This window comes from Borostomias antarcticus, assembly GCF_949987555.1.
Source record: "Borostomias antarcticus genome assembly, chromosome: 11".
Lineage (NCBI taxonomy): Eukaryota > Metazoa > Chordata > Actinopteri > Stomiiformes > Stomiidae > Borostomias > Borostomias antarcticus.
In genome coordinates, this window is record NC_140244.1 from 2686660 (window position 1) to 2699159 (window position 12500).

A 12500-nucleotide genomic window follows, 5' to 3' on the forward strand; every position below is an offset into this window, starting at 1 on the left:
GAGGAGGGGGAGGAGGAGGGGTGGGGGGAAGGGGGGAGGGCAGAGGGGAGGAGAGGAGAGGAGAGAGAGGAGGAGGGGTGGAGGGAGGGGAGGAGGAGGGGTGGAGGGAAGGGGGGAGGAGAGGAGGGGTGGAGTGAAGAGAGGAAGAGGGGTGGAGAGAAGGGAGGAGGGGTAGAGGGGAGGGGAGGAGGGGTAGAGAGGTAAACGGGACATGTCTACACTCTTCTAACTCTACTTCTACTCTAATCCTTCTCTGTTATTCTCTTCTGCTCATTTACCCAACGCATCACATTCATTCTGCAATGTTGCAGTTGTAGAAACAAAGATTGAATGATTGTTGGAACGATCACTTGGGCGATTGATTGAGACTGTCAAGTCCTCATTGCGTTATCTTCTTCCTGTCACCGGATCTTTACCGGCGGCCCTGTCCCCGTCGTCCGTACGGTACCTGTGTGATGCAGGCGCCGGTGAACGCCACGATGACGGCCACCACGTTGACGGTGAGCTGGAACTGCAGGAACTTGGAGATGCTGTCGTAGACGTTCCTCCCCCACATCACGGCCTTGACGATGCTGGTGAAGTTGTCGTCCGTCAGGATGATGTCGGAGGCCTCCTTGGCAACGTCCGTACCAGCGATACCCTGGATGGAGAGAGAGAGAGGGGGGGGAAGGGCTTCGGCGTTAGGTTAGGAGTGTGTTTGACCAGGGTGATGGCGATGATGGCTAGCTCGGTACTTAATTAGGATACGATATAGAAAAAGGCCCTAGGAGGAAATAGATGTCAGTTACACCTATGAAGGGTCAGCTAATTTAATTTAAAGTCGGACTGGTACTCTTGGGAAAGTCTCTAATTTCTGTCTGATTGCTTTAGCTCATCCTTCCCTAATCAGTAACCCTAACACTGGTGAACAATAGCCATTTTGTGTCAGGGATGACCTCAGCTGTAGGGAACGATATGAGGAAATCAATTACACCTTTGCCAAACGATGAGCGGGCAATGAATCACATACAAAAGGAGCTAGCAGATGCATGCTCTTGGTGGTCGGTACCAAAATTAAGTATCAAGTCAACCTTAAGTTTGACTCCTATTCAAAAGAGAGAATGCACTTCAAACTCATCAGCTTTTCACCATAGCCTGCCATCACGTGACGCCCCTCTGACCTTTGCCCTTTTCTCCTCTGAATCAATTTAATCAATTCACTTTGGAGAAGCGAGGCCAGCTATTAAAAGAGTCTTTCATCATTTTTTTACCCCATCGGCCTTTTTTGGGTCAACTAATACCCTAGGCTATATCAGTACACTTTACTCTTTTCAACTGCTTTTAATTTCCTTTTTTTCCTGCCTCCTCTCAGACCTCCAGCCGAGGAGTCCTGCTTTCTCATTACTGTATACTTCAAGGAGGTATTCTAAGTGTGTAATGGTGGTCTCGTGTAGTATTCAAACTAAACAGTAGGTTAATATACTGCTAACTGATTCTTTGGGTTTCTCTTTGACCCAACAACCTATCGTTAATCTAACTATGATTGCTTCACTCACTGATGCTAATGTGATAGATATTACTCTCTCCTCTGCCTCTCTCTCTCTCTCTCTCTCAAACACACACACACACACACACACACACACACACACACACACACACACCCCCCCCCCCCCCCCCCCCCCACACACACACACACACACACACACCCACACACCCACACACACCCACACACCCACACACCCACACACACACACACTTTCTTTCCTCTCAATCGTCACACTTTCCAGGCTTAATGGCATGTGCCCTGCTGAGCATCTCCAATACCATTAACTCCCCCCTCTGGACTAATGCCCTCTCCCTCCTCTGGCCTAATTTATTCATAGTTAGCCGCGTCTAGCCGCGGGGTTTCCCCACCGACGTGGCAGGGGCAGGATGAGCGAGTGCAGCGTGCTGCGGGGCTGGGGGTAGTGGGGGGGTAGTGGAGGGTGGCAGAAAATAGACACAGGAGTTTGGGATCGAGACAAACTAAAGTTAGACGGTGGAAAGGAGTCAGATGATGCGGTATGCGGTTTGTTCCTCGGCGCCACACTTGCACGCCGCGCGGGATGCCGAAGCCCCATCTGTGCATCGATGAGCGGAATCGTCCCGACGCCAGTCCGGAGATGATTAAGCCCCACCCACGCCAGTCTGGGTAGCTCCATCTCGGTGGCCGGGATAAAATCATGGAGGTGTTTGCTCCCCACTTCGCACGCCAGGTGTGGTCCACCCATCCTGCCTCGCTGATGTTAAGATCTCTGCATTGTGGTCGTCTCGACTTGAGACGCCGGGGAGGCTCTGCTATTGCAGTGAGCCTGTCGTGGAGCAGGTGGTTAGGCTCCACAGCCCGGCAGGCGAGTCGTGCTGCGTTTCCTGTGGAGCCATCCTGTCACGATGCGCGAGGCTTCGTTGATAAGCGGATCAATGAGGCGGGCGCGAGCGCTGGGACACCACACCGGTGCGCAATAATCACTGGTCGAGTACACCGGAGCTAGGGCTGCCTCATCAAAGCCACACGAGCGGTTAACTTCTTGCGCAGTGACTCGAGGCGTACTTCCTGGAGACTGTGGTCGGCAGGTCGTAGGTGTAGATGTTATAAAGGATGGGGCCCAGGACAGATCCCTGGGGGACGCCGTTCTTAAGGCGTCGCAACCTGCTTCACTGCCCGCTACCGGTGGTGAGAGTGAAGCTGCGGTTTTGGACGAGCTCCATGATCATGCTGACCATGTGCCTGTCCGGCAGCAGGCGGAGCAGCTTGCAGGTGAGGCCGCGGTGCCATATGGTGTCGTAGGCAGCCGTCAGGTCTATAAAGACGGCTCCGAACTTCTTTTTAGCCGAAAAGCTGTCCTCAACATCTTGAGTCAACAAAGTGACTTGATCTACGGTCAATCTTCCATGTCGGAAACTGCCCTGGTCTGAAGTACTGTACGCTACTGTCTGTGTGTCTTGATAAGCAGGAGTTATCCATCCATAGCTTCTATTGATTTATTAGTTAATTACACACTTATCTTAGTAGAGCGACTGGAATTAAATTGGAGACTTAGGGAGAAGCAGCTTAGTACTAAATGAGTTTTTACGGCTGTATTATTATTATAATTACCTCATAGTTTTACCACTAACGATGTTCTGCCAAGAGAATCGGCTTTCCAAATTGCCAACCATTAACATACAATGGTGAGAGGACTGGTGGTAGTGAGGAACATTACCATGGCGAATCCCACATCGGCCTTCTTGAGGGCAGGGCCATCGTTGGTACCGTCGCCTGTCACGGCGACCACCTGTCGCGTTTCCAAGACTGTGCTGTCGATGATACCTGGGTGACATTGACACACAAAAAAACTAAGAACTCAACATAACAGGTCTTGCTTTCTGCCAAGTGCTTCAGGCCTGCTTGATTAAGCTCAGCCATAACTACCTCACTCTTAGTACTCCGTAGGCTGGACACCAACAAAACAAACATTATTATGAACACAGTCTATGAACTAGGTCTATGCTATTAATTGAAAACGATAGTAGACATGGACAGGAAGGACTATCAGTATTATTTATGTATTTATTTATTTGTTTGTTTATTTATGCCCATGAGCATGTGCCTTAGTAATTACTGGTATGAAAAAAGCTCTGTGCTTCTAGCGTTAACCAGAGTGACTGATCTATAGTCATAAACTATCGACCTACTTTAACCAGAGTGACTGATCTATAGTGATAAACTATTGATTTCTCTTTAACCAGAGCGACTGATTCACAGCGACCTTTGACCCAGAGTGGCCGATTCACAGTGATGAACCTTTGACCTACCTTTAACCAGAGTGTGCTTGTCAGTGGGGGAGGAGCGAGCCAGCACGCGCAGCTTGGGCCACACCTTATCCAGACGCTCTTGCTCCACCTAGAGGACAGGAGTATACCGTGTCAGAATGTTTATTGTTATAGCCAACCTGTCCGGACAGAAAGATCATGTAAATTTCAAAATACTTTTCAAAATAAGCCATTCCTTTTATCGACAAGTGATATTTCATGAACAAGCTATCCAACTGAACAACTAAAACATACTAAATATTAATATTTGTTTATGTAACTTATTTAACCAGGAGTTGAGTCTCATTGGGATTGAAAATGTATTTTTCAAGAGCGCCCTGGCCAAGACAGGCAGAAGTACACATGGTATCAACTAGTCTCATTTTGGCCTGGAAGAAAAAGCAAGACTTTAAAATAAATATCTAAAAAAAAAAAACAGTTTCAACTTCAGTTTGTTTCACCAGTTGCAGAATGTGAGGCTTAAATCAAATCAGAGAGAATCTTTAATTAGAATTCCTACATACTTGTATTGAGATACAGAGTCTGAATCTCAGAGCCCAGGAAAGTGGTGATAGAGAAGTTCAGTGGCTTGGAGTGTGCATTTGAAAACATCATACGTTTTGCTTTGTTGACACTCAAAACAGGTTTTAGAATAGACAGGGTATGTTGTAGAGTATTAAAAGTAGAGGTCGACTGCTTTTTAAAGGCCAATATACAGTAATAAAGTGGTCATAGGCACGAGGCACAGCCTAGACCTTTACATGTCTAGCTGACTATCTAGGACTGGAATGAGGAACTGATTAACACCGAGAAAATACTGTAAAGACGAGCGATTAGAAGAATTCCAAGGTACCTGAACCCGTACTTGTTACACATGACAAATAAATGTTCTATTCTATTCTATTCAGCACGTGTGATGGACTTCAAACACATCAAATGAGAGTGTAGCTCTAGCTGTAGCTTTGAACACAGTATGGATTCTACATTAGGCTATGTCAAAAATTACATACATGAATTTAAATAGCTCAAGGTAGCCTTTATTGTGGCACAGTCTCAATGTGTAGATTTTTTTTAATGAATGAAATATCCACATAACTTTGCATGAAGAGTGACTAAAAAGCTAGAAGTGGGTCATTGCTTGTATCAAAACAGAGACAGCTTGCTTTTCTGCAGGGTTATATTCAGTCAGTCTAATGCATTAATAATCCCATATTATAACCAAAACCTTATCGTGCTCATAATTTACCAATAAAGCTCTTATATAAAGTATTTTTATTTAAATATTTTTATTTTTATTAAGTTAACTTTCATTTTTAAAAATGATTTGGATTTTGCACGGAGCAGGTGACAACATACATACGAGTTGATGTTAGGTGTTGGCAATGTATGCGTAAGGCACAAACATATGTAATTAACTAGATTTTTTTTTAAATTGTTTGACAGCCCTAATATATATACAGCATTATATATATAAGAAATATTAATGGTCCCAGACCGATCCCTGTGGCATGCAATTGGATACACCAGGGGAGCTAGAAGTTACACAGTACCTTCTGCCTGACAGATATCTGATTTTCAAACCGACAGTTTAGTTTATCCTGACAATCCTACACTGATAAGTCTTTGCATCAATATTGCGTGATCCACAGTATCAAAAGCTTTAGATAAATCAATGAAAAACGGCTGCACAATGTTGCTTGTTGTAGAGTATTCAATGAATCATCTCATGGAAGGACGCAGTACACTGTATATCTACCTTTCAAATAAAAGTTCTCCAGTTAATAACTCCCCCTTTAAAAACATAAACATCCCCTCGTCTGCCTCACCTCTCCCTGGTCGTTACGGATCTGTTGGTTGAATTCTTTGCCCTCCAGACACAGGAAGTCCTCGCCAGGCAGCAGGATGCCACACTTGGTTGCTATGGCGCGAGCAGTGTTGATGTTGTCGCCGGTAACCATGCGCACAGTGATGCCAGCCCTCTGGCACTTAGTGATGGCTTCAGGTACCTGGCAGGACGACAACAATGAAGAGTGTTAGGACAGACAGGAAGGAGCTAGTTAGGACAGAGAGGAAGGAGCTAGTTAGGACAGAGAGGAAGGAGCTAGTTAGGACAGACAGGAAGGAGCTAGTTAGGACAGAGAGGAAGGAGCTAGTTAGGACAGACAGGAAGGAGCTAGTTAGGACAGAGAGGAAGGAGCTAGTTAGGACAGACAGGAAGGAGCTAGTTAGGACAGACAGGAAAGAGCTAGTTAGGACAGACAGGAAGGAGCTATATAGGACAGACAGGAAGGAGCTAGTTAGGAAAGACAGGAAGGAGCTAGTTAGGACAGACAGGAAGGAGCTAGTTAGGACAGACAGGAAGGAGCTAGTTAGGACAGACAGGAAGGAGCTAGTTAGGACAGACAGGAAGGAGCTAATTAGGACAGACAGGAAGGAGCTAGTTAGGACAGACAGGAAGGAGCTAGTTAGGACAGACAGGAAGGAGCTAGTTAGGACAGACAGGAAGGAGCTAGTTAGGACTGCCTCTATGATCATTTGGAGTATTTCACATACAACAGCCAAGACAGTTTATGCAGTTTTAGAATGTTTCTAGTTCTAGAATGTCTCTCTGTTCTAAACAAGAGTCTTGAAGATTCATCCAGTCAAATCTTTAGAACTACATGTATAGTTTTAGAACAGATGAGGTAGTTTCAAGACAAACATTCTACTCAATAAAACGGTCTTGGCTGTTGTATGTGAACCTAAATGAAGATGTCACTGTGTTTGGCATGTTAAGAAGCCTCCTCCACACTGCTGGTTGTACTACAGTATCTACCAGTGCTGATCTCAGTTCAGTTTGTCTGTGGGTTATTTTAGGCTCTCTCCCAGCACGACAGCGTGAGGTCTCGACAGCCTCAGCTCACTCGGGAGCGACCCTTTAACCCGCTGAGCCCGTGTGTGTGTGTGTCTGTGTGTGTGTGTGTGTGTGTCCTGTGCAGTCCTCAGTAATTATCCACCCTCAGACATGTGATGAATCACTCCTCATTAGATCAATCAGATCACTTATTTATAGATCATTAGGACCCCCCTACAGACATCTTCCTGTCAATTCACAGACACACACACAAATATGCGCACGCGCGCGTACAAACACGCACACACACACACACACACACACACAAAGAAAACCTCTTACACGGACACTTGCATACATGAACACATGCACACACAAACAAACACACACAACGGTAAAGTCTTATACACACACGCGCCACATACGCACGCACGCACGCACGCACACACACACACACACACACGTACGTACAGAACCAAATTAATCACACAAAACATAAAAACACCACTAAACCTGCTGGCAAATACATCAAAGAGCCCTCAATCACACAATTCACACTCCAACAGACACACCCACGCACAGACTCCAAAATCCTCCCAAACAGCCTCCCAGAGATATCCTCTACACTCTCCATACTAGTGGAAAAGATCTCTCACCCATGGGCCACAAACGATGGAAGTATCTACAGGCAGTTTTGCATATTAGTTCTGATGGCATTTGAATAGTAAAACTACTAGAGGCTTATTTTTCCATATTCTGCATAGAAAACCCCTAAAGTCTGATACAAACAGACAAACTGTGCCCAATTAGTGGAAGAAATTAATGATTTGATTAATGACTTATTTTGCAGACCAGCAGCTAATTCCATAGACACTGTCATATTAAAGATCAGAACATGTAGCTATTAACAATTTAGCAGCTGCTATTCAGTTGCCCTTTCAACCCATTTGGGAGCAAGCTGGTAGAGTTTCCTCTGGCTAGGAGTACATTTACACCCCATGTATTCGTTATCTAGTGCTTGACATTCAAATCTCTAATGATTCATCAGTCTGTCATATAAATAACACAGCAAGAGGAGGAGAGCTGGGTACTATAAGAAGTCCAGAGGCCCTAATGGCGCAATTAAACAATACAGTTCCAGTGAGCTCAATAAAATAGACAACAAAAGATATACTGGTGAGTTGATTTCCTTTTGTTTGCAAAGTGTGTGTGTGTGTGTGTGTGTGTAGATGTGTGTGTGTGTCTGTGTGTGTGCTTGTATGCTTGTGTGCATTCGTCCTGTGTGTTTTTGTGTGTGTGTGTGTGTGCGCGTGTGTGTAGATGTGTGTGTGTGTCTGTGTGTGTGTATGTATGCATGTGTGTGTGTGTGCTTGTATGCTTGTGTGCATTCGTCCTGTGTGTGTTTGTGTGTGTGTGTGTGTGTGTGTGTGTGTGTGTGTGTGTGTGTGTGTGTGCGTGCGTGCGTGCGCGCGCGTGCATGTGTGTATCTGTGCCGGTTTACCCAGCACTGAGAATGGGGACATGCTACGGTTCACTTGGGTGGTGTAAAGATTATCTTCTCTGCCACACTCCAGTTCTCCGCGTAGCTATCGGACGCCTGTAATCATCGTAGCATTCCGGGGCAGAGCTAGATTGCTGCTCGAACCCTATACATCACAGTGACAGGGCCGAGCTTGAGAGCTAAAGCCAACTGGATTGGGGATCCAGCGACTGTATTTGGCGCAGTGGCAGCTAAGCTATCTCTGGAACACGGAATGGAGACTAGGGGACTAGCAAGGGACTGAACCCTGGGGAACTTTGTTTTTAACTTTTAATTTTAACTTTGAATAGTCTATGTTCGAAATACATCTAGTAATCATAATTCAATATGATGTTATTATTATTATTATTATTATTATTATTATTATTATTATGTGATTATTCATTATTTATATAATCCATATATTTCTATTGCTTTATTCTTAGTTATCTTTTGGAGACCCAGGTATTGACAGTGGAAGTTAATGAAGTCCTATTCCTGATGAGATTTACGTATACTGTTACAGGATCAAATTACCGAAGTCCTCTCTACTTATTCCTGACTAGATTTATGTATAAATAAGTCCCCTGGCATCATGCCCTGAAGTCTAGACAAGAGAGACTCCAACAGAAACCCTCATTAACTTCTGAATGCGATACCAAATGACTCCGACTTGCAGTTGTCCTCACTCTAGGTCTAATTCAATACATGTAATGGGAATCACATCAGAAAGTCATTACCATTAATGTGATTAGCAATGAGCCCTAAAAGCTGACCTACAATGTTTTAGTCCCATCTGTCTGGTCTATTACAAAGACTCCTTCCAGTCTTTGAGCTATTCTACATAGTTGTTTAAGCTAGCAAAACATTGTAAATTGGTTTTCAACTTTCAACTATACACTTTTGTCAGGGAAGATCATTTAGATGTGCCGTCACCGGCTACAGCTTTGCCATGCATACTACCGATCTGAAACCGCATTTCGATTGGGCAGCATAGACACCCCTTACCGTACCCCAACACCCGCACGTCCATCTCACCTCGGGTCTGACAGGGTCCTCGATGCCCACCACGCAGATGCAGGTCAGCTCGTTGAGGATGTCGTTCTCGGCGTCCCAGTTGGGCTCGCCGGCCTCGGCCGGGAAGTCGCGGTACGCCACGCAGATGGTTCTGAGGCCCTCGCACGCCATGGGCTCGATCACCTTGCGCACCATCTCGTCGCGGTCCTTGGACTTGAAGATGCGGGCCTCGCCTTGCGCATTCAGGATACGGGAGCACCTGGTGACGGGTGGGGGGGGGGGTAGGAAGATGGAGGGGAGGGGTGGAGAGGAAGATGGGGGGTATGGAGGAGGGGGGTTAGCTTTTAGGTAGATTCTGTTATGGAAATTCTCTTGAAACAATCTAATATTATCCAACAATTAGGGCTGGGTATTGATTCGAATTTCAAGAATCAATTTGATTCCGATTCACAAGGTTCAGAATCGATTATCCCGATTCGATTCGATTCAATATCGATTCGGTTTGTGTTACTAAAACCTGTTTTTTTTAGCTGTAACCTTAATTACATGACTGCCAAGTTATGCAACACATCAATACTAGGGCAGGGTATCGATACTGATTTCCAAAAATGAATGAATGAATCATTGAATGAATGAATGAACTATTCATTTCGTAATTTATTAATTCCTTCATTAAATAAAAGATCGATTTTGGGATTCATGAATCGATTCTGAATCAAATGATTCATGATTAATCGATTTTTTTAAACCCAGCCCTACCAACAATCCATCTACCCAACCATCAATCCCCCCCCCATCCCCTCCCTCTACGTCGTACTTGCGCAGGACGATCTCGGAGGCGCCCTTGCTGTACATGCGGAAGCCGCTGCCGTCTGCGTTCTTCAGCACCGTGCTCATGGACTTCCTGGAGGAGTTGAAGGTGTACACCTTGTAGAGGTTCTCCTCGGGGATCTCGTCCCTGACCGGCTGGTAGTCCCTCTTCAGCGCCAGAACCATGCCCAGCAGGGAGCACTCGGTCTTGTTGCCGACGTGGCGCGGCAGCCCGCCCTCCTTCTCCGGTGGCTACGTGGGGTGGGGTGGGGTGGGGGGAATTCATTAATTAATCGTCCGTGTAGAAGAATATAATTGTAGAATTAAGTGGTGAAATATGTGATGTTGGGTGTTCAGAAGTGCACCTAGAGCCACAGATAAAAGATTTGCTCGCTCGCACGCACGCACGCACGCACGCACACACACACACACACTCACACTCCGGCTTCTTCTTTTGAGGGCTATTTAAAGATCTAGGTCTTTAGCCTTATGTCTCTCCGAAAGCTATTATGAACACTCGTTACTGAAGAGTGTTTGTGTCTGAGGGTGTTTCAAGAGCTTCACTGAAGAGGGTGTGTGTGTGTGTGTGTGTGTGTGTGTGTGTGTGTGTGTGTGTTTGTGTGTGCGTGTGTGTGTGAGAGAGAGAGAGAGAGAGAGAGAGAGAGAGAAAGAAAGAGTGAGAGAAAAAGAGAGAGACAAAGAATAGCCCTCTGCATATCCATGTGAGGGATTCACGTGATTGGTCACTCTCTCTGTGTGTGTGTGTGTGTGTGTGTGTGTGTGTGTGTGTGTGTGTGTGTGTGTGTATGCATGCGTGTGTATGCGTGTGTATGCATGTGTTTGCGGCATCAACGAAACACTAATGACATGGCATATTCCCCTCGCAAAGGGACATTTTACCACTGTCATTAGTGCCTATGCACCAACTCTAGACGCCGAGTATAACATCAAAGAGGATTTTTACCGAGCGCTTGATTCCATCTTACAGAAAACCCCGGCTAAGGACAAACTCATAGTCATGAGAGACTTCAACGCTAGAGTGGGCACGGACCACCTGGTGTGAAGTTAAGTTCTTGGTCAGCATGGAGTGGGGAAAGTGAACAGCAATGGGCTACGGCTCCTCTCCCTCTGTGCAGAACACCACCTTGTCATCACTAACACCATCTTCCAGATGAAGAACAGGCTCAAAACCACCTGGCAGCACGCACCCCCGCTCAAAACATTGGCACCTCCTGGACTATGTGATTGTCCGTCAAAAGGACAGACAGGATGTTCTTACCACCCGAGCCATGCGCGGAGCCGAGTGCTGGACTGATCAACGCATGGTCAGGTCCAAACTCCTCATGTACATAGAACCCCGTGGCCCGAGGACAGCCCCAAACCAGAAACTCAACTGTGCAGCACTAAACAGCCCCACCACCAAAGACAACCTTCGACGGCTCCTTGCAAAAAAAAAACCCTGATCCCTGAGGAATCCATTGACTGGCCAGTTCTGCGCACAGCTCAGCCTTGGAAGCACTTGGTCAATCAAGGAAACGCCACCAGGACTGGTTTGATTGCAACGCCGCCGAAATACAGTCACTCCTTCACATGAAGCCCATAAAGCTCTCCTGTCCTGCCCAGGATCTCCCACCCTGAAAGCCACCTTTATTGTGGCAAGAGCTGCAACCCAGCGAGCCCTTAGGAGCATGGAGGACCTCTGGTGGGTGCAGAAGGCACAAGGGCTCCAAAATCTAGCAGACTGCAACAACACCCAGGGCTTGTATGACGCCATCAAAGCTTTGCACGGCTCCAGGAAGCGGGCGATTGCCCCGGTCCGATCAGCTGATGGATCCACTCTTTTTAAGGGCCGTCATGAGATACTTGGCCGCTGCGCAAACCGTTTTGAGACTCTTCTCAACCACACCAATCCTGTTGACCTTCACAACCTGGATAATCTCCCATACCGGCCACCGATCATGCACCTTGACACTCCACTACAGCACTCTGAAACCCACCAAGCCATGTCAGGCGTAAAGAACAAGCGCAGGACCCGATGGCATCCCGGCAGAGGTTTTCAAACACGGATGGTACCTCCTCACCTCTGCACCTCCTGATCTTAAACATCTGGGAACATGAGACTGTCCCACAGGACTGGAAGGATGCTAACATTGTGGTCATCTACAAGCAGAAAGGGGACAGAGCAGTCCGTGGAAACAGCCGTGGAATCTCTCTCCTTCCCATTGCAGGGAAAGTGTTGGCAAAGTTCATGCTGAATAGACTGGTGGGGCACATCTCGGAAGCTGCTCTTCGGGAAACACAATGTGGCTTCCGGAAGATCAGATCCACCATCGACATGATCTTTGTCTTAAGGCAGCTGCTAGAGAAGAACAGAGAGCAGCGCAAAGACCTTTACATAGCTTTCATTGACCCCAGCAAAGCCTTCGACACCATAATCAAATCAAACTTTATTTATATAGCGCATTTCATACACAGGCAACACAATGCGCTTTACAGAGAGCAATGGGAGGG

The 12500-nt window shown here is 46.4% G+C and overlaps 1 protein-coding gene across 1 annotated transcript in view; it reads right to left on the reverse strand.

The window, feature by feature from the left end:
- Window positions 1-12500, reverse strand: part of atp2b4 (ATPase plasma membrane Ca2+ transporting 4) — a 103724-nt gene that overhangs the window by 17836 nt on the left and 73388 nt on the right. The window contains exons 11-16 of the mRNA XM_084445665.1: window positions 9997-10241; window positions 9201-9438; window positions 5637-5816; window positions 3814-3901; window positions 3222-3328; window positions 449-640 (exon numbers count right to left, since the gene is read on the reverse strand). Of these exons, the coding sequence (XP_084301791.1) occupies window positions 449-640; window positions 3222-3328; window positions 3814-3901; window positions 5637-5816; window positions 9201-9438; window positions 9997-10241 (1050 nt within the window). The remainder of the gene's footprint in view (window positions 1-448; window positions 641-3221; window positions 3329-3813; window positions 3902-5636; window positions 5817-9200; window positions 9439-9996; window positions 10242-12500) is intronic.